The sequence below is a fragment of the Amphiura filiformis genome, chromosome 4 (genome assembly GCF_039555335.1).
Source record: "Amphiura filiformis chromosome 4, Afil_fr2py, whole genome shotgun sequence".
NCBI lineage: Eukaryota > Metazoa > Echinodermata > Ophiuroidea > Amphilepidida > Amphiuridae > Amphiura > Amphiura filiformis.
In genome coordinates this window covers 23593260-23617393 of record NC_092631.1, presented here as the reverse complement: position 1 = coordinate 23617393, position 24134 = coordinate 23593260, and the positions used below count along the sequence as shown (strand labels likewise).

Genomic DNA, 24134 nt, shown 5'->3' with positions numbered 1-24134 from the left:
CAAAGCTGCAATTTGCAGAAAACCCTATTGAAATTGAACAACCATTTCCAAAGATATGAGCAATTAGAGAGTTTCCAAAACAACAGGAAACAAAAAGAAATATATCCGTTGTTTGGCTATATCTCAAAATCAATATTTCCGAGTTCCGACTGATTTTGCTTGATCGCTTCACATATAATAATCTTGGTAATCTAATTGGCTTATCTCAAGTTATCAGTAAAAGCAAAGTTATCACCATGAGTTATCAGCATTGGTATGTGCGAAGGTCAAATTCTAGAAATAGATACTTTGCCCTATGCAAAAGAAACGATTCCAACAGTGGCAAAAAATTTTTCAAAAAATGCCACGCAAAAAAACAAAACCTCCTCTCCCCGGCCAAACTTTCCCCACTATCACTAACAAAATCCCCACAAAAACGAAAAACATTCTTTCCCACCTAACTGTGTATACAATAATGCATGAAATTAATAATTATAATAACACTTGGGGAATACCTAGTGCAAATAAAAAAAAGAAAAGGAATAAAATGCCCCGACCTCAACTACCAGCCCCTCTGGAACTCAAGTGGTGCGTCCATTATCTTCTTTTACTGACCTTTTTAGGATGTCCTGATTGTCCCATGGGCTCTCGAAAAGATTGAGATCTCGACTCCTTGAAAGCCGATTTAGACTCTCTATGCCCGCTCGACCCAGGTAGTTGTTGGTGATTTGGTTGCTGTTTGTGGTACGGCGTTGTAGCAGCAGTAAACAATGGTAGCTACACAAATTAGGTTAATAAACAAACAAAAAATAAAACTGATATTGAGAAAAATAAATGAAGATTGAAATGATAACGCACTGCTTCAATTAATGTTGCTGTAATATTTTTGTTATGTTTTTATTTCGCTTGTTGGAATCTGGTCTCTTTTTTTCTGTTTATTGACCAGTTTATCATTTTTAAAATTCGACCTTCGCCCATTCTAATTCTTTGCTTGTAGGTCACAGTGAAACCAAAGAGGTGTCAAACTGTACAGAATAATTAATTGCATTACATATACCAATTTACCAAATCATTGTTTAGTGTCTCTTAAAATGATATAAGCTCTTTTTCAAGTGTATGCTGATATCTTACACCACATTTGGGTACATCGTACCATAAATCGAACTGAAAATGTGTAACCCGAACGAATGATCAATTTAATGACTAATTGATCGATCGATTGATTGATTGATTGATTGTTGATTGTTGATTGATTATTGATTGATTGAATGAATTACTTTTTATCCAGAAGCAACATGGCTCAAACTTCGCAGAAGCTAACATCGAGTTATCTCCATGTTCCGCATAAGCGCCCCTGTTCGGGCAAAACCACTGGCCAGTTATTTAATGAAAGAGCCAACAATAACCCAGACAAAGAGATGTATGTATTCTACGCTGACAAGGAAAGGAAAACCTACAAGCAAATGCAAGATGAGGTAAATATAACCCCAGTCTTGTAGTTATAAGCTGAGATTTGACACTGTAACTCGCGCACCGTAACCAAAATTACCCCGTTATATTCCAAATGAACTCCGAAAAAGATCCTTTAAAGAGCATTGAATCTCTACCATAGTCTGACATGCGCAGTAGCGTCGAGAATACGCACTGGCGTTGATGCAGTAGTTTCAAACTTCATTGGCAAAGGATTTCCGGATATACCGAAATGGCCAATTCTCCATTTCGATGGCTTAGAGCCAGAACCACATATGTCCATCTGTTTTCTCAATTACATGTTACTCATTTCGGCAACAAATGGGCGGTGAATTATGCCCTCCATAATAAATGCAAGTGACTTTGGGGTATATGCATGGTCACTTGAACAGTTAGTTAGATGCAAATGACCATGCATATACCCCCAAAGTCACTTACATTTTCTTATGGTGGGCAGAATTAACTGTCCATTACATTTGTTACCGAAATGAGTAACATGTAATTGAGAAATCAAATGGACATAGGAGGTTCTGACTCTAAGCCCTCGGTTTGTCCATTGCTCATATTTAGTGCATTTTGATTTTGACCTCTAAATACGTCACACATATATACAAATAGCGAACGAGAAATGTGTACCCATACGAGAATAGAGAATGTTTAGCCAATGTGAACGGAATCTGAAAATCTGAATCTGAATCTGAGAACTAACGTCTGAACTATATGGTACTTCACAATAGGCTTATACAGGGTGCCCCTGAAAGAACTGTATCGCTGGAAACTGAATTTTGCCAATTGACAGCTCCGTTTTTTAAATAAAAGAATTTTACGAAACTACCTCCCCGTTCCGCGGAGTCAAATATCTATCAATGATAATAGACGCCTCATGTGCTATATGATGCACAGTGATTAGCGCTCCGAATACAGATATTTGAATCCGTGGAAAGGTTTGAAAATGAGGGAGTTTCGTAAAATTCTTTTATTTCACGAACGGTGTGGTCAATTGTCAAAATTCAAAAAGTATATGATAGCTAATTTATTCCTCAACCACACCAATTATTTAGTCATGTGTAGTTGTGGCGTTTGAATACCAAAACGATTAAGTTTCCGACCCTGTATGACAGTTATGGAAAGAAACGCACGCTATTTTTTGTGGGACCTGAGAGCACATCGGACACACCAAATGGCTTTATGGATACGAGGAATGTCTTTCTGATAATAAATAATTTTGAATTTTTGAAATTTGCAATATAATACATGTACAAGATTTATGGCAAAATATAAAAACTTGATATTTTTGACATTTAACAGTCCTGTCTTTTTGTATTTTGTATTATATCGCAAATTAGAAGAAAAAAAAAATCAAAATTATTTGATATCAGAAAGACATTCCTCGTATTCAGAATGCAATTTGGTGTGTTTGATGTGCTCTCAGATCCAAAAAAAAATATTGTGCGTTTCTTTCCAAAATACAAAATGTATTTCATTACATGCAGAGCCAGCAGTTTGCCCGAGGTTTGCTGAAGTTGGGTTTGAAGAAGGGCGACACTCTAGGAATATGGGGTGGCAACCATTATGAGTGGCTATTGGCATACCTGGCCTCATTTCAAATCGGTGTCATCACGGTAGGCGTATTTAATCCGTTATTGGTTATCTGGTTGTGTGTTTGGTGTGGATGTATGGGGGTGGGGTGGGGTAGTGTGAGGGCACTTTATGGTGTGAGGGTGTACGCATATTAATCTGTGTGGGATCAGAGAGGTGAGGGTGTGGCGGTGGTTGTGCTTATTTTTGCTAAACCTAAAACGACTTTATGCATGGAAAAAAGCAACAGCTTAATTTATATTATCAGGCTTATATGGTGTGTAAATGCCTTTTATCCAACTAAAAAGTCCAAAGTGGACTTCCCTTTAAACTTGCAGACCAACTAAACCTGTCAACTAAAACTCCAAAGATGCTCATATTTTTCCCTGCCCGTTTTTGCTAATTTCAAGGTGTTTTGCAGTGACATGGCCAGGATTTTTAGGGGGGCCAAGATGTCTTTCAAGCGGGGTAAAATTTGACGAAAGTTGGCATCTTTTTTTATATATCATTATAGGTTCACATGAGGATGGACTTCCCGTTGAGCGTTCAGCCAAAAATAATACAAAAGGTTTGTATTACATACTGCAGGTACTGCCCGTTTTCCTATACACAATACACAGTGCTCTCACCATTGACGCGCAACCTCTACAAATAGTGTATGTTAGAAGTATAGGCAATTGCCTAGTTAACGTCGCTGTGTGAAAAATAACCGGCCAATATTTAAAGTACTCTTCTGAATTACTAGAAAATATAGTTTTGTAACATGTCCTAAATTTTTAGCTAATTTAGGTGTTTGGAAATATTCGCACTTTGGTGTTTTAGGAAGGATATGTAAACGACAGATAACACCAAAACAATATGAAGAAATTATTTCCAAACCGTGTTACGGTCCACACCCATTATGTTTCTCATTTTCAAGAATTCTGGTTAACAATATGCACACTATTGTATCATTTCGTGAACAAAGGCGCACACAGTATTGTTACCTTGCGTTCGCTTTATAATCGTTCACCCAACTGAAACTAAAATACCAGCTCATTGCTCATTGTACAGGTAAAACAGAAACATGTGTAGTGTGGATTTAACCAGAGAAGATCTGATGTAACATAGTTGAGCTGTTTTCAATGAGTGTTATCTTGGTTTAATATCTTTTTATGGGGTTTAAGTCCTGCAAAGGTCGTGGTGAATTCTACATTAGACATGACTGCATCATGATTATCTTTATCCGTGTAAAATATAATTATATCCCTAAATTACTAAGAAAATTACCCTTTTGCACTAACAAAAAATACGTATAAACCTGGACAGCCCTCGTAAAGTACATATGAAGCCACATACAGATGCACGCATTACGAGCATTAACAATTTATTATCGTCATCGTCATTATCCGTTAATATGATCCTCTTTGTTGGTAAGAAATCATTAAAATAAAACAACATTGAGGTGTGAAAATTTGACTTCATTCATATAAGCGCATAATTCATACGTACAGATTGTCCACTGAAATGCATCATCGTCATTATCTTCAGTCTTATTGTATCATCATCATTGACATCATCATCGACTTGGTGTCGTCGTTCTTGTCATCGTTATACTAATCGTCATCATTGTCGTTGTCTTTGTCGTCGCTACCTCGCAGTATATAGACCACTTGACATGTGACGTCTTTTCCCGGCAGTATGCTCATGAATTATGGCACTTTCCATTGTTCTTTGCCCTGCAGTGTGCGTACGCATCGTAGTTTGCTCAGGGCACACGTGCATTTTAAATCTCCCACCACATTTTAAATAGTAGAAGAAAGCCATTGAACAGTGAAGTGGTTCGTTCGAGCATATCGATAGACCAATCCCACGTCTTTGTTGATAAACAATGATGTCAAGTGGTCTATATACTGCGCGGTATGCATCACAGACAATTACTAGAGTCTAGCTACCCCAATCTTTTCATCGACACTGCAGCTCGGAATCAAAGTAATCGTATTGATGCGATCACCTTCTGACCTGTGTGACAAAGCCTGTCAAGTTATTCCGGAGTTAGCTGTAAATCCTGCTGAAAACCTGAATTGTCAAGGGTAGGATCCGTTATATTGTATCACCATTTTAGTATGCTTTAAATACTTGCCTTTTCTCACAATTTATTATAATGAATAGCTATTTGATAGCAAATTACATTTTTGGGAGCGATTGCCGAATAGGGTGCAACTCTACTAGTCTTATTACAAGTCTGCCCTACCCCAACCCTAAACCCTAACCCTAAACTCCGTAAACGAGGACTGGGCTCAAATCTAGCAAGTTGCACCCTATTCGGTAATTTTGCTTTCATTTTGGCTGATTATCTGGTTATAAAATGTACACGCGTTCTAATTTGCATGTCTAATGAATTTAAGATGTCTGCACACAGACCAAACAAAAGAGTATAAAAATAAATAAATTGACACCAATCAGCCAAAATGATCGAATGAATAATAAAACAGCATAATTATCTGTCTTTTTCATACACGAATGGTTATTCATTCATGTTGCAAAGATGATGGTATTAGCCTTTTCGAAGTATGGCGTACAATAGGAGGGCAGTATTCAATCTGGGTAAAACCCGGCAAATTCAAATGCCTTTACCCACTTCGTGCAGCGCCATCCTTTTGTATCCACCTAATCTCGAAAAGGCTAATTGGGCAAGGAATGTGTTATCATGGTTATGTTGAAGACAAAATTATTCAGCCAAACCTCGTACAATTTGCCTAATGACGGTAAGTGACAATAAATTGTCTTTGTTATTTTGTCTTATAACTTTCAAGGACCCCAACTTTGAGATATGTCATCAATGCAGGAACCACGAAATGCAGGTGTGAAGTAATCTCTTTTTCTCTTTATCCATTAATGAAACTTGCTACGGTGTAAGATTTGGGTATTTTCATATTTAGTATTTCACCCGACTGATAATAGATTTGAAATCATCGTAGCGGTTTGGTAATTCGGTTTATTATATTCTTATTATTTATCTTTAACTGCGCAATTCGCTGTCGAAGTGACGTATTAATCGGATTAACTACCATAGCATAGATGAATACAATATTTGACTATATCGCCATGCACTACAATGTTCACGCGGTATATAGTATTATAGGCCTACAAGTATGATTTGCTTTGCTTTATTGATTGATTCAGAAATATTATGGCTATATGCTTCTCGAGTTATTAGCAAATATGTCACATTTGAGGTCCTATTTACGCGGTACCTATGTAAATTATTATATGGTAGGCTAATGTCCTTAAAAATACTACAGTAGGAGCCAAATGAACAAAATATACATGCGTTAATATGGAGTATATCATAATTACTTCAAATCCTTATATGTAGGCCTATTGGCAAACAATATAGACAACTTACTTGTGTAGATTATTGTACCCGCCACACACAGCGCACAATTTGCCCATGCTGCTGATCTGTCCGTAGCGAAATGGTAGAGCAAAGCGTGTTCACTGAGTATAATCAAATGATCGCCCAAACCAATTTGGGCGCTCCAATAGGTTTGTATTGTAGGTGAACCTCTGTTTTGTGTGCATGCGACAACTCACGCACACCCTCGGGATGGACTAGTACAAAAGGTACCTCTCGTTCGTATAGGCGCTTTCACGTGACTTTCGTTTCATCACTTATTGACAGTAGCCTGCCTATTACGCTGTCAGGTCAGTTACCGATTTAATGGCGGAAGCCCTTTGTCTCGAACAAAAGGTACCTCTCGATGAATAGCGTGTCGGGAACTCCAATTGGCACAAAGGAACAATAGGCGTTACGTAATCTATTTCCTCTCCTTTCTATATAAGCTCCTTGCATTGAACCATATCATTCTGGTCACTCGCACCTGTAAGATTAGTATCTTTGAAAAGAACGGTATTGTATTCAATATATGATTGCAGACTTACGCAGGTGATGAGTGCAACCTGCTTGTAGTGCAGGGCGATATAATCCAAATTGTATTCATCTATTGTTATGGTAGTTAATCCGACCTATTACATCACTTCGACAGCGAATAGAACTGCTGCATAGAGCGGAGTCATGTAATGTATGTAATATACCAAAGGATGCTTGTTTATTTCTGATGGAGCATCAAAGCATTTAGACAACATAGTACATTATTTAGTACAGAAAAATCACTGATTATCACTTAAATAGCATATAATATTCCCTTCTTTCCGCTAGCGGGGCGTATTCCTTGACCGATTTTATGGAAATAGGAAACGCAGTAGAGAAGAGTGACTTCCTCAAAGCTTGCGAATTGGTGGATTTTGATGATCCTTTGGGAGTATTTTTCACATCGGTAAGAGATTACTGAATAGACTAATCAAGAATTCTACAGGAAGCTAGACATAATTATGGTCATAGACCACGTACACAGTCGTGTCATTTGTGTGATCTTTGGCCTTTGACGCCAATTCAGTGAGCATAATAGAGTATATACATAAGTGGCGTCACTCTGCTATGTTATTTATGGCAGGAGAAGAATTTTAAAGGTATGTCGTTTCTAACCTGAAATGACCCCTAAATGAACTTTGACCCTAAATCCGTGAACACCCCAATACACTAATGTAAATGCATGTGCGTACAAATTACGTTTGAACAATATAATGATCACTTTTGCAGGGGTCAACCGGCTTCCCTAAAGGAGTAACCCATGCACAGCAGTTATCCGATATGTTTTCCACTTTCCTCGATTCACTTTCTACAGATGCTGAAGGAAACGAAATTCCATGGGTAGGTGAAATGAATTTGCTTAAAACTAGAAGACAAGTCAGTCAATAAAAGTGGACTGACTGGAAAGATCAATCAGTTGGTGGACTTTAGAGATGGTTGAACCCGGGACCTCCGGTTTTAGTTGGAAATGTTTGCATTGACCCTTTCGTATAAAAGGTATTATAAAGGGTAGTACTTCATGAAATGACATGATATCTGTATTTTAATTAGCATTGGGTTAGATCTTATACTTCCCTTACTGTTTTTGACAATAAATATTATATTGTACCGGTATATCAGTTTGGACAACACAGCAACAACATACAACAGCAACAAAAGTACTTCTTCTTATTGTATCAATTTTCAAGGAGAGAGCTAGATGTTTACATGTTGGCTTGAAAAAAGTGTCATCCTGTACTGTTGTTTACAAAATATTTAGAAATAACAACTTTTTCTTACAAATAACGCGAAGACAAAACAATATCTGTAACTTTGACAATAGCCTGATTTCAAACTGGTTTTCGCTGGTTGAGCACTTAACTTGCCAAAACTTCTATAGCGCTTGAGACAGGAGGTCTTGTAGCTTTGAACAAACCAAGATACACGCAAATGTACGGTTAGTTGCCAGTTTATATCAAATCAAACCGGCATCAAATAAACAATGCGTTACGTAAGCTATTATTCTCCATGTTCATTACAACCTCCATGGTCACACACACCTCTAAATATAGATCTAAAACTAAAAAATATAAAGCACGCTGGGGTGTGCTTGTAACTTGATATGATTAAAGTTACCAACATGTGTGTGTGTGTGTGGGGGGGGGGGGCATTTGAACATACTGTCCCTCTCCTACCCACTGGGATTGACGCCCATGGATTTGCGTAGGAAAGGTTAAAATACTATGCTATTCTATCGATACATTTCAGATGTCAAGATACGCTCTGATAATGTCGTTTGGAGGCATAGGTGCACAAACTGGGGCGATGTTGCCAATATTCACAAAAGCGACCACAATAATTGTAGGACCCGTCTATGACGCCAAAATATTAGCTCGTGTCATGCACGATGAAAAGTAAGTGCATGTGATATATTTTATGGTTGTGCTTTTTTTCATCCACAAACATATACTTCTTTTCTTTTTATGCCAATACATATCAAGTCATTGATATGTTTTTATCATTACGATAAAGCTGATGGGTTCGCGCCTAGATAGTTGTTAACCTCCTTTTTATTCCTGGATTGTGAGGCGGGAGTGCGTTCCATGTGCGGGCAAGGATTGTTCTTGACGAGCAAGGTTAGATCTTTGTATTTGAGCGACAAGGTCGTGAGATCTAAGGAGCGGCGAAGACGAGAGTCAGTCTGGAGTTGGTCAGGAAGTAGTTGGCATAATGGCTCCGGAGCATGCATTATCAAAGAACATACAATGGAACATAATAGTGGCATCAACTGCTCTACGGAAGTTGGAGGGAAGAAGGTTCTTCCCCAGGGAGATCTATGATGCGAATGGCACGGATCTGGCTTTGACAGTGATGTAGCAATTGCTCTATGCCATGCCGTGCTAGCATACTCCATCTTTGATCTAACTATGCTCTTATAAATTATGGCCCTCTGAGCAGGCAACTGGTAGGGTGCAGCTCGGCGGAGAAGATCAATATGCTGTCTTTACCATCTTATAGTGATAACAGGATTCTAAGATAAGTCTCTGCTGAGGGTGAGACCAAGAAGTTCCACACTATCTGCATCTGAGAGCTTTGTACCAAAGAATTGGAGGCTAGAGTGACTGCCTACATAATCTATGTTTTTCCGTGTAATAATCTATGCGGTTGGAAACTGTGATGGATTGGCATTTAGTTGCTCCGAAAAGTACATTCCATGTAGAGGCCCATGATTCAATCTCCAATAGGTCTTGGTTGAGATAATCAGCAGCAGCAGCTTGTCTGTCCTCTACTCGTAAAGGTCATCAGGATAACATCGTCGGCATACAAGATGGAAGTATTTGTCAGCCTCAGAGAAATGTCATCATTGAATATTATAAACAAGGGGGGACCAAGGATGGATCCTTGTGGGACACCAGTATTAATCTACTTCAGACTGGATCACTTGCCATTTAGTATAACCTTCACACAGCGGTTTGAGAGGTAGTTAGCTAACCATACTAACAACTTTCCAGAGAAGCCAAGAGCGGAGAGTTTCTCCAGGAAGCCAGAGTGCATGCCAGCTAGACTCGGTCGAATGCTTTGCAAATGTCCAGGCAGACAACACGAGCTTCTTCTCTGTTGTTGATGATGTTGATGAGACGCTGGGATACATAAGTGAGGGCATCATGTGTTGAGTGGCCAGCTATTAAACCAAACTGCTGAGATCAGCTTTTGATTATTGAGATATCTACACATAACCTTGATTTTGGAGAGTACAGGGAGGAGAGATGTGGGTCGGTAGTTTCCCGGAGAGTGTCTGTCCCCGTTCCTGAAACATGGGATCACATAAGCAACTTTCCATTGTGCAGGCATGTGACCACTGTTGAAACATAGCTGGAAGAGCGTGCTAGAGGAGTGGCCAGTTCAGCAGCTGCAGTTTTCAGAACAAGAGCGAGAATCCCATCAGACCCAGACACTTTATTAATAATATCTAGTTTGGTTAGCTGTTTTCTTACTTTCTTAGGCCAGAAAACCACACGGAAGCATTTGGTGGTCGTCCTCAAAGGCAGCCCAGGTGAAGGAATTGCTTGCCATTTTCAGTTTCAGGAATGGTGGAAAATAAAAGATCGCATAGGGCATATAGCTATTTTTTCCTCAAATAAAAAGCATCGCACATAGCTTTTTTTGCAAAATGTTTGAGAGACAAACCTCATTTTGTTTGGCCTTACTTGCCACCGCCACCTGTACTAGGGAATCATGGCCACGACCGGCGTTGCTGTCGACGTAACATACATGTACTTCCTATAATGGTGCCATCGTCATCGTGTTTTAAGTACCATTCACAAATTACAACTCATCAGAATGCACTTTTAAACCAACAGATATAGGTCTCCTTTGTATATATTACCCTTTTCTGTGATTAAATCAAATCAGAGTTACCGGTACATTCATGCTGATTCATCATCTGAATGACATCTTGAACCTTCCAGACATCAACGACCACGATTTATCATCTCTGGAGTTATGTAAGTGTAATTCTCTCATTATGTAAGTTCTGAAGGTAAGGTGAGTTACAGTAGTCGTCGTTGTCCAATTAATAAAAAATTAAAAAATTGTTTAGATTTGGGGATTAATGAAAAGTTACACCTTGCAGATTTGAATGGGTACGGAATAAAAAACATGCACTTTCAAAAATTTCCTATGTATTGTGGTTCTTCAGATACTTGTCGTTTTATGAAGATGTTTCGTTTCGAAACTCTTTACATCATATCTTAAGAACCACAAAACCTACATAAGTCTAACTGTGATATTTTAATTCTTCGTCAAGTCCGCTTCAAAATAATCATAACACTATTAGCAAGAAGTCATTACTATTCAGGGTACTGCGATTCGACCAATTCACAAGAGTAACTGTAACTCGCCTTAAAACCTGATTGACAGCCTCATTCCCCCACCTTACCCCACCAAAATGCAGATTTTGGTATCAGGTAAAAGCATATTTAAATTAGGCGTTCCAAATCAGTATATTTCCGAAGAAATCATCAAAAACTGTTGAAGTTTTAACTGTGGTATACCACGTTTGAGACTAATTCAACAGTTTTTTGATGATATCTTCGGAAATACGCCGATTTGGAACTCCTAATTTCAATATGTTAGTGAGAAAAATAGGATATCTTATTTGATATTAATTTATTACACGAATATCATTAAGGGCTGGGGTATGAACGTTTGGACAGTATTTATTTTGGGACATTAGAGCACATCAGACATATCGAATTGCATTCTGAATACGAAGAATGTCATTCTGATATCAAATAATTTTGGTTTTTGAAATTCGCAATTTAATACACATTTTATGGCAAATCATTAAAAATTGATATTTAACAGTACTCGAAGTAAACTTGATAAATCTGATGATTTATACTTAAAGTGTATGTAGGTGGGATGAAATGCCGACGATCAATTGAAAATTTTGACCTTTCGTATTGAAGATATGGATTTTTTTTTCCAAAACACCAAAAAAAAATTAGATCTTTTTGGGAAAACAATCTATATCTTCAATATGAAAGGTCAAAATTTTCAATTGACCGTCGGCTTTTCCTCCCTGCTACATACACTTTAAGAATACATCATTAGATTTATATAATTTACTTCGAGGACTGTTATATATCAAAATTTGAAAAATATCAAATTTTTATAATTTGTCATAAAATTTGTATTATATTGTGATTTTCAAAAAATGAAAATTATTTGATATCAGAAAGACATGCTTCGTATTCAGAATGCAATTCGATAGATCTGAGGTGCTCTCATGTCCCACAAAAAATACTGTCGAAACGCAATAAACGCTCATTTTAGATCCCTTAATATCATGAATATCACGCAGTATAAATGTCAGTAATTCCATAAGGATTTAGTCCCATTCACAAGAAACATTTACGTGTTCTTTTTGCATGAATGCTTGAAAAGTAGGCTACCCCCCCAAAAAAATAACCAGAACTTGTAGTAATATGTGCCATCCAGGGCATTTGTGGCTCCGTGCGTTAAAAATAAGAAAACGGTAAGATCAACTCTCAAAATCTGAATTGTCTATTTTTATATGCTATGGACCGTTTTCAGGTGACTGCAAGAGTAGATCTGTGATGGAAACAACAACAACAACAACAACAACAACAACAACAACAACAACAACAACAACAACAACAACAACAAAACCTCGCAAAACATTTCATTTATGGAGTTTATTACCTCCAAGAGAACACTTGTTAATTTTAGCTTTATGAAGAGGTTCAGAACAGTGTTGGTAAGACCTTTGACAACCAAATCAGCGAACAATATACGATCTGTTATCAAAAAGATGATCTCGATTTATTGATGCGACTAGCCACCGACTGCCATCATATAATATCACGCTAATATCCAGGGTATTAATTTTCTCGTCTGCTTCTTTCGTAACAATTTCAGGTTTCACAGGTGGAAGTATTATTCCCCGTTCATTACGTGATAGAGCGGCCAAGATCGCCAAACACATATTGGTAAGGGGTTTCAGAGCTTCATGTCTAAAGCTGAATTCATACTCGTTCGTTTTGGCAGAAAAGCTATTCTCACCGTCCGCACATGCACAGTGTTTACTTCCGTTTTCAGAGCGTCAAGCCGCTTTTGCGAGTTGAAGAAACTTACTTTACCCTTGTTTGCCGATTAATCTTGGTAATGTGTCATTTTTGTGAACTTTCAGCTAGGGTATGGTGGATCTGAGGGTTTTATGGCAAGTCAAACTCCAAGAGATTCGATTGAAGTTCTTGAAGAAGCCGCGTATTCTCTCACACCTGGACAAGAGGTATGATATGTCCACACCAGGTAAACTATCATTTTTCCGTTGATCAATTGGAGACATTGAAAGACATTGACGACATCAATTAATTTTTCGGCAGAATTTTTATTATTTATTCACAAAGTTATTGGTGTACATGTCTGTGATTTTAGCCCAAAGGTACGGAAGAAACTGTATCAGAAATTTGTAACGAAAACCCGATAAAATAATGATGGTAGATAAAGATAAATTCATTTTTGTTATTGGTAGTCTAAACATTCATAGCTTTCATCGATGACATGTCAAATTGACTCGAAGCCAAGAATCATGAACATATCCCTCAGGTATTGTTACGTTGAAATGCTTTAAGGGATAAAATCAAAATTGGACCGGCGATCGACCGCCGATTCCGGGCGGTTCGGTCCGTTTGGAGTCGGTTTCTATTGTTTTAAACAATGAAACGCGGTTCAACCGCCGGCGGTCGAGTTTTGATTTCATCCCTCAATCAAACTCAATAAACACAATCACGCATAGTCACGCTTTACCCATTTAGACGAAAAATATACATTAAACAACAAAGCTCCCGTGATATGCTTGAAACTGCTCACAACATGAATGGTAGCATCTAACATCTTCGCTTCGAGTTATATAATTATTGCAAACTGACAACTTCATATTCAATAACATTTATGAAATACTCAAATTGTGGTAAGTATGCCCAATTCTCGCGTTTCACAATACGATGCGCCTCCAGCGGTCGCTGGGTCGAGGCCAAAATACGCACTGCATCATGGGAAAATGTCGACATCCAATTAAAGCCGGCGTAAAACGAATACAATACACGAACATACATCATTGTGCGTCTGCAATTATGAAAATACCGAGGTGAAAAGGCTAAAAGATGACAACCCGCTTCTCTATCATATCTATATCCAGAGTTGTTTAAGCTATACTTTGATCAGCTCGTAATCGGCGGGAAAATAGACCCACATTAAGAGTGATATAGTTGACCTGTCTGTTCTATATTGTGTGTGTTAGATAAAGCAGGCAAAGTATAGGACTTTAATTTAATAATTCGTGATACTTCTGACGAGAATTATTAATATTAATCCTCTATGTTATAAGGCCCGCCGATTGTAAACGAGCTGATCAAACTGTAGCATACAACGATACTCTATTCTGATAATTAATCACAAATATTTAATATTGATTTAATATTTCAAATTCAGCTTAAGATAATAGGACCAGATGAGCAGATTCTACCTATCAATACACCAGGAGAAATCTGCTTTCGCGGACGGAATTTATTTATGTATTATTGGGGAGAAGATGAGAAAACAAAGGCATCCAAGAGACCAAATGGATGGTACCACACAGGGTAAGAAATCTGGGTGTACACTCTACATTCTAATGTCCCCATCCGATACGAAAAATATTAGAATGTTAAGGGCTGGGGTATGAACGTTTGGACAGTATTTATTTTGGGACATTAGAGCACATCAGACATATCGAATTGCATTCTGAATACGAAGAATGTCATTCTGATATCAAATAATTTTGAATTTTTGAAATTCGCAATTTAATACACATTTTATGGCAAATCATTAAAATTGATATTTTGATATTTAACAGTACTTGAAGTAAACTTTATAAATCTGATGATTTATACTTAAAGTGTATGTAGGTGGGTTGAAAAAGCCGACGATCAATTGAAAATTTTGACCTTTCGTATTGAAGATATGGATTTTTTTCCCAAAACACCAAAAAAATTAGGTCTTTTTGGGAAAAAATCCATATCTTCAATATGAAAGGTCAAAATTTTCAATTGACTGTCGGCTTTTCCTCCCTGCTACATACACTTTAAGTATATATCATTAGATTTATATAATTTACTTCGAGGACTGTTATATATCAAAAATTCGAAAAATATCAAATTTTTATAATTTGTCATAAAATTTGTATTATATTGTGATTTTCAAAAATGAAAATTATTTGATATCAGAAAGACATGCTTCGTATTCAGAATACAATTCGATAGGTCTGAGGTGCTCTCATGTGCCACAAAAAATACTATCGAAACGCAATAAACGCTCATTTTAGATCCCTTAAACAAATCAAGTAATTTAAGGAAGTTCCCACAATCTGAATGCGCATCTTCTAGAGAGAATTCTTGATGATGTTACCAAAATGCTTTCACACACAGGGATATCGGAACTCTGGATGAGAATGGCTATCTTAAAATTGTCGGAAGAAAAGCGGTAAAGTTTAGAATATTGATTATTTTACTCTATTACCTGATTAATTGTAGCATGGAGGTATATAAATAAATGGAGAATGATCGCCAGAATTCTAATCTCTTAAGTGGAGATTATCCTATTACCTCTATTCAATGAGTCACCAAACTTGAATGACTAGCCACTTCAGCCAAGCTATTGATCTCCACGATGGTTATGAGACTCTACCATGGTTCATTGATCGTCACTCCCAAAATTTCCTCATAGGAATTGACCCTACATTGACCCGTACCGGAAGGCTTGTAAAAGAGACTGTATAATGACGTCATCTAGTCAATTAGCTGTTCAAAGTCGCCAGTTTTGATAGCTTATAGTTTCAATGTATGATTGTGCGAAAACCCGATGAAATTTGGATGTTCTGTTCTCAAGTTATGAAACTGTTTTCTACACTAGTTGTGCCGTAACTTGACAAATATACTTAGTTTTCATGTTCATATATTAAGCTTTTAAGGGGTCTGAGGGAGTTCAAATATAGTGCAAATGAAAGCAAAACGTTTTTACCTTCCGATTGTGAAAAAATTATGTTGGGCCAATTTGGGCCAATTGAGTTAAGAGCGAGTAAGATTTACCGGAAGTACTTCGGAATTCAGCTAAAATCTTTTCATCATCATTAAACTTCTCATTTTATAATAAATAATTATCAGTATTTAGGCCTAAATGATTATTAATATTATTAGGGGCCATCATTTTCTTTGGAGGGGGGTTCCAAATAGGCCTATACGGGGGGGTCATAACTTTTGGAAAGAAAAATAGGGGTCATAGCCTAATTTAATTTGTCAAGAATCATGACCAAAATGTAGGGGGTCACAATATGACCACAGATATAGGCCTACAGATAGGGTGTTTATTTTATTCAAAAAGACTGATTTCAATGCAATTTTTTGTCGAAAATGACATTTTGATATCAAATTTTCTGAAACATGAGCACTTTCCAATAAACATTATAGGTAACTGCATTTAGCACCCCATTGAAATAAATGACCAGTGAAACAGACTTAACAATGTAATCAGCTTAGCATAATCAATATCCCCTGAAATTGCCTATTCAACAATAATTGGTCATAACCAACGTAGTACAAAAGATGCTTGGCTAGATCATTCTCCATTTATTTATATACCTCCATGATTGTAGTATGGATGTTATTGACTATTGTTTTGATTATTTACCATGTTTACCAAAAACACGTTTTTTAAAAGAATAACATTTTACCTGTTGGTAACATGTCAAAATAATTATCAAGCATGAATTAAAATTATTTAAAACAAACTCATATTGACCATAAAAACGAATAAAAACAGTTGCCTCTCAACACGCGATATTCAAAATTCCCGCGCCAAAATTGTGTAAGTGCAATGACGTAATGGTTCTTTGTGCTCAGTTGTTGTCAGCCTTCATTGTATTACTGGGACGTCATTATACTCGACAATTTCGGCGCCCGGGAATTTTGAATATCACGTGTTCAGAGACGGATGTTTTATTCGTTTTTATGGTCACTATGAGTTTGTGTTAACAGAGATAAAACAAATTGGGATATGGCAGCTCATTATAAAAGTAATAAAAGTATGGAAGCCGCCATTACCCTGCCATCGCGTAGGCCTGGAACACTACCGCGATTTCTACCGGCTATATCGCGTCCGTGCTCCGCGTTCAAGTCATGAAAATTGCCCGTAAAATCTCGGCTTGCTGCATCCACGGTTAGACTTTTTCAAGCCTGCTACAGTGCATTTTTTTAATACTTTTAATTATATTTTTTAGCGCATCCATGAACTTAATTTATCAAATGCATTAAATCAACCAACAATCCCGCTATCCGGGCCAAGATTTATACAAGAAAAATACTGTTTCAATCACCATAATTAATGAAATTTCGCGCATACACGTAAGACTTGGCGATAGTCTATTCAGATATCGTTTTCAAGCTCGAGGTGATTGACCCCCAATGATTGACAGTTGGGAACGCGTACTGTACGCGATGCCGAACGAAATTACAACGCATGGAGCAGTGCAATACACATAATCATGCATAACTCGCAAACGCAAAATCGGAATCAACTGAACATTTGGGAATAGGCTTTTTTCGTGGATATGTACAAAAAAATGTCATAAAAAGAGGATGCTAGGATCACGAAATCCTCCTTTAAAGGGATTTGCTAAACCAGTACATAATAAAATTCATCAAAATTCAGATTTTTACATGTTTTAGAACAAGCATATTGTCACCCTGCTACGATAGGTCCAGATTGCTATTGAAAACAAAGCACAAAATATCGTTCAAGCATGCATCAGTTACGTAATCAACCTAATTGTTTCTGATTATCCTCTTAATAATTTGTCTCATTATCATCTGTTCTTGTGCATAGATTGGTGTATGTTTAAGGGCTGGGGTATGAACGTTTGGACGGTATTTATTTTGGGACATTAGAGCACATCAGACATATCGAATTGCATTCTGAATACGAAGAATGTCATTCTGATATCAAATAATTTTGATTTTTTGAAATTCGCAATTTAATACAAATTTTATGGCAAATCATTAAAAATTGATATTTTTGATATTTAACAGTACTTGAAGTGAACTTTATAAATCTGATGATTTATACTTAAAGTGTATGTAGGTGGGATGAAAAGCCGCCGATCAATTGAAAATTTTGACCTTTCGTATTGAAGATATGGATTTTTTTCCCAAAACACCAAAAAAAATTAGGTCTTTTGGGGAAAAAATCCATATCTTCAACATGAAAGGTCAAAATTTTCAATTGACCGTCGGCTTTTCCTCCCTGCTACATACACTTTAAGAATATATCATTAGATTTATATAATTCACTTCGAGGACTGTTATATGTCAAAATTTGAAAAATGTCAAATTTTATAATTTGTCATAAAATTTGTATTATATTGTGATTTTCAAAAATGAAAATTATTTGATATCAGAAAGACATGCTTCGTATTCAGAATGCAATTCGATAGGTCTGAGGTGCTCTCATGTCGCACAAAAAATACTGTCGAAACGCAATAAACGCTCATTTTAGATCCCTTAAATGCATGCTTGATCCATATTTTGTACTTTGTTCTCAAAATTGCAAAAAAAATATAGTTTTAAATTATCATCGTAGCAGGCTGACGATATAAACTCCTTTTCAAGCATCTATATCGCTGATTATTTGCGACATGTTCATATCGCTATATATCAATAGATATATAGCTACTTTATACCCCTTTACAATGACACCACATTTGAAGCAATTACATTTTTTACGTCTGAGTACGCGTCTTGTAAATGTAGTGGGTCTCAAACAGAATGTGTCAAATTGACCATTATTCTGTGCAGCAAGCTGCAATCCCATATCTTCACAATCTGGGATCTAATGCAATCCTCCAAGATGACAAAGATCGCCCCACAGAGCCACAACAAGTCACTAACCTCAATAGCGGGCGGAAAAGCCATGCACAGCCACACAACAGCCAGCAGCCAGGCACCTTCTCATGCTGCTCACCTGCTCACCAGCCTGATCACACATTGCTGTGGGATGGCATTCTATTTTTCAATCAAGATTCATTCGCAGATTATTCAACGTGGTTGCATTGGCTACTCTGGCACGAACAGTACGACCAAGCTGGTCCCACAAGTGCATGTTCAATCGGGTTGAGATCTGAGTTGATGGCAGGCCATTTCATTCTCTCTACTCACAATATTTAGTCGTTGACTACCCTGTTTGAGCACAGAATAATGGTCAATCTGGCACATTCTGTTTGAGACCCCACTACATTCACAAGACGTGTACGCAGCCGTGAAAAGGTGATTGTTTCAAATGTGGTGTCATTGTAAAGGGGAATAAAGTAGCTATCCGTTGATATGCAGTACGATATGAATATGTCGCAAATAATATGAACTATAGATGCTTGAAAAAACTTTCCAAACTTTTGTTGAGGAATTTAGTATAGCTGTGCTAATCAAACGGACACATAATGGGATATTCCATTTAAAACCCACACTACCCCTGTGGAAGATTTTGGAAATATCTGCTACAGACATGAGGGAGTATGAATTTCAAATGAAATGAACACATCAGATTTGAAATTCACCCTCTCTCTGTGGAAGATTCAGGTTGAATCTTTCTCATAAAGGTGTATGGAATTCTAATGGAGCTACCTAATGTGTTAATTCCATTTAAAATTCACTCCCCCTGTGGAATATATTTCCAAAATCTTCCACATATTGTGTATTATTGCAGCTGCATTAATTATGTGAAATAATGATCTAGAGAAAATTAATTGTGAAATATAAATTTGGGCACACAGGAACGAATCATCAAAGAAGGCATCAACATAGCTCCCGGAGATTTGGAAAAAGTTTTAGATCAACATCCAGCAGTCAACAATGTTATGGTAATATACCTTGATTATTATACTCGTGATAACAATTGCAAAATATTGGTGATTAACTACCTTTGTATTTAATTAAAATCTCATTTAAAACAATATTTATCATTCCCAGTTATCTTCTAGATATCTTGGCGTTGTTATGTTTTTCTTTATTATTATATGGGTACCCAAGTTTGCACGAAAATAAAATCTTGAGTTAACAAACTAATTTGATTGCGTCATGTTGATCCAGGTTATCGGTGTCCCTGATGAGCGAACGTCAGAAGAGGTTTGCGCATGTGTGAGGTAATTATCATAATTTATTTATTGATTCCATTATTTTGGTAAATGACACAAATTAGTGCAAAATGTTACATAAACGGTATTCATAACGAGAACCTTAATATAATAACCAATTAATTTCGAATTGTTCCTGATCCTTAATAGCCACAAATTTTACTGTCCATTCAAAGGAAGGTTTTATTTCAAACTCTAATGGTGACCCGCAGGTCAAATTGCTAGAATTGTACATTAAACACAACTAAACAAACACAATGCAATTTGCAGGCAGCAGCTAAATCAGCGCCAATATTGCTACATTGAAACAAACAACTATACAAACATCCAATCTAACCCAACCCCATCCCCCATTCTTTTCCTCTTTGCTAAAATTGTACAATCATGGGTGGCTTTTCAACTGACCGCTCGACCACATGTTTGGCATAGAAAACAACGCAGTTTGGGCCAACACATATAATAATAAAATCGTATTAAAGGGCATTTCGTGATCCACAGCCTCATCCCCCACTTTTCTCAAAAAAAGTTGAGATTTTTATATCACTGGAAACCTCTGGCTACATAATGTTTATGTACAAAATATTTCTTGCAGATTAATTCGTTTTGCAAAGATATCGTAAAATTTGAATTTCGTTCTGGTGCACCAGAACGAAATTACAACACATTGTCTATGGAGCAGTGTAATACACATAATCATGCATAACTCGCAAACGCATAATCGGAATCAACTGAAATTTTGGGAATAGGCTTTTTTCGTGGATATGTACTGAAAAATGTCATAAAAAGAGGATGCTAGGATCACGAAATACTCCTTTAATGAACATGATAATTATTAAGATAATTATCATCATTATTGCACCCTAATTTTAGAAATATCATTTTCCTGGCAACTTTTCCCATTTCCTGTTTTTTCTTCAGACTTCATCCTTCTGCCAAGGTCACTGCCGACGAATTGAGGGAGTTTTGTAGAGGAAAGGTTTGTGAAAGATTATTCTATATAAATTATTTTTCCAGAAAATATTTAAGAATAACTTTTCAAATGATTGAGTATAGAATGATGTAGGAAAGTTGTGATAAGATCGGATGGTCGACCTTTCATGTAATTATTTCGTGTAAGCTAATCCTAACCCTATAATTGAAGACCGAATTAAAAAGACTAGTTTGCGTCTGGTTGTCAGGACGTCATACGCAAACTAGTCTTTTTAATTCGGTCTTCAATTATACCCCCAACAATAACCCTAACTCTAACCCTAGCCCTAACCATAATTCTAACCCTAATCCTAGCCCTTGTAATAACAACCCTAATATCGCGTATAATTACTGATTACATTGAGGAACAACCGATCTTAAACATGTCACGACACAGTTCTTTATCCCCATGTTTCTTTATTCGTCTGACTTTGGACCGTTCAAAGGAAATCTCATACTCCACAGTTGAGGTCAAACCTTGAGATAATTGTTACAGGAGGTTAATGAACTGTGCCATTGGCAATGAGACCATTTTGGGTCAGAGTAGATGATGATGATGAATTATGATGACGATAACAATGATTTTGACGATGATGATGATTACGTCGACGACGATGATGATGTTGATAATGACGATGATGATAATGATGATGATGATGATGATGAAGATGATGTTGATGTCGACGACGACGACGATGATGATAATGATGATGATGATGACGATGAGGATGATGATGATGATGATGATGATGATGATAACGATGACGATGATAATGATGATAATGATGATGATGATAACGACGATGATGATGACGATGATGATGATGATAATGACAATGATAAAGACGATGATGATGATAATGATGATGATGATGATGATGACGATGACAATGATGACAATGACAAAGCTGATGATGACGAAGATGATAATGACGACAACGATGATGATGATGATGATGATGATGATGACGATGACAATGATGACAATGACAATGCTGATGATGACGAAGATGATGATGACGACAACGACGACGACGACGATGACATTTTTAAGGCAGAAAATTCTGATGACGATGACAATGATGACAATGACAATGCTGATGATGACGAAGATGATGATGACGACAACGATGATGATGATGATGATGATAATGATGATGATGGCGACGCTAATAAGAGCGTAAGCCTAGTCTAACAAAGCGGAGTGGATAGATGCTAGATTGTTTTCCTATTTGCTGAAAGCGCTCAAACAAACAATACTGTCCGTCCATCCTTTGCGCTCATGAGAGTGTAGGAGGTTGAGATCGAAGTACCTTTTCTCGTCCGTTTTTGTAAAATATTTTAACATTGTTGGCATTAATCATGCAAAAAGTAGAAATTCAACAAAAATTGAGGGCGTCGCTGTGAAGCAAATCACACATTATGACTTTAAACTCCGTATAATGTTATGATTGTGGTTTCCTATCTAATCACTGAAAACAAACACCCAGGGGGATGTTGCAATAACCCCTCCCCATCCCAACCTCGTTAGACAAAAACCTTAAATGAGGATTAACACTGATTAAGTTGCTATCATTTTTTCTACAAACTTGCAGGTATCTGATTTTCTTGTTCCTAAGTACCTTCTCTTTATGGAAGCCGCATTTCCAACAACAGAAACGGGCAAAGTAAGTACCCACATTCCAATTGTTCAACTGTCGGCTGTCGGGGGGGTGGGGGCACAAGCCATTTTCGGCAATCCCCGTGCCCATATGACGCTATATAACCAATGCTTGTTGGTCCTTCTTGTCCCATTTTCTGGGCTTACCAAAAATTGCAAATAAAATAATACCTTACTCTGGAAGTGACAAAAAGGTTTGCTCTCCTCATGGTATGCTTCCCAAATAATTTAAAAAAAATCAGATTACTTATTATATTACATTATTAGTTCTGGTTTCGAACAATTAGTATATTCAGCACATGAAGTATAAACAAATACAAAACAACCATTTGAAGTGTTTTCGTCTCAGGTTTCAACGTTTGCTGTGACTGAAAAGACAACAACAAAAAAACAACAACACCCAACTGAATACGAAATGCTTTTGGACAAATACAAGCATAATAATGATAATAACAATACTTTATTTATATAGCACAATACATGAAGCGATCACAAAGCGCTTGACTACAATAAAACAGATATAAATGAACAAGATATTTACAATTAGATGAATTAAAACAATATTTAGAGGATGGCAGATATATAAAATTGCAGGGTATGTCAAACATGTTTTGAAGAAGATAATTGAAGTTTGCATGATCCTTTCTGTCTCTTTTTTTCCAGTTTAACAGAAACCAAATCGCTGCACAGGCAAAGTCGGAACTCGGACTATAGAAAAGAGTGGACATAAACTGCCAAAATGTAAATTTTTGGAGAAAATCCCCCAAAACGGTGTTTTTTTATATTGGTTTTCAATGTATTTTTTTTATCTTGACTAATGACTAACTTCACCAACAATATTTAAAACTTGGGCTAAAATCAGGCTTTTTATGATTTTTTTGAAAATTGAGCATTTTAAATTAAAAAAAACAAAAACAAAAAATAAAAAACGGTTCCTAAATATTTTATCTAGTTTTTAAAAATTAATAATAAAAAAAAAATGGCCCAAGAATTTTTTTGTTACTTTGACAGAAAAAAATTGGGCCACAAAACCATTTTTGGGGATTTTCTCCAAAAATGAGCATTTTGACCTAAATTTGACCTCACAGAAAAATGTATACTTTTATATTCTTTAGACCAACAACTTAGCAGTTATGAGACCCAAAAGTTTCCATAATTCCAGGGTCAAGACCACCCTTCGTTATGATTTGTTGGGTGTAAAGCACTATAGCGCGAAACCTATGTCAAAGAATGAAATTAGTGAAAACTCCATATTCACTCTTTTTAGAGTTACTATCGCTCTTTTCCTACCCAATTTCCAATCATTTATTTCCCTCCATTTGAGTAATTACTGTAGTCACTGT

At 36.7% G+C, this 24134-nt stretch overlaps 1 protein-coding gene and 1 long non-coding RNA gene across 2 annotated transcripts; both read left to right on the top strand.

Annotated features, from left to right (window-relative positions):
- The first annotated feature begins 2966 nt into the window (after nucleotides 1-2966).
- Nucleotides 2967-5870, top strand: LOC140149748 (uncharacterized). The gene is made up of 4 exons (XR_011858721.1): nucleotides 2967-3071; nucleotides 3542-3595; nucleotides 4987-5099; nucleotides 5823-5870. It is a non-coding gene; the product is annotated as an uncharacterized lncRNA (long non-coding RNA).
- Nucleotides 5871-12632: 6762 nt separating this feature from the next.
- LOC140150072 (medium-chain acyl-CoA ligase ACSF2, mitochondrial-like) lies at nucleotides 12633-14590 on the top strand. Its single transcript, XM_072172075.1, has 3 exons — nucleotides 12633-12701; nucleotides 13134-13235; nucleotides 14438-14590. The coding sequence occupies exons 1-3, from the start codon at nucleotides 12633-12635 to the stop codon at nucleotides 14588-14590; spliced, it is 324 nt and encodes a 107-aa protein (XP_072028176.1).
- The last annotated feature ends 9544 nt before the right edge of the window (nucleotides 14591-24134 follow it).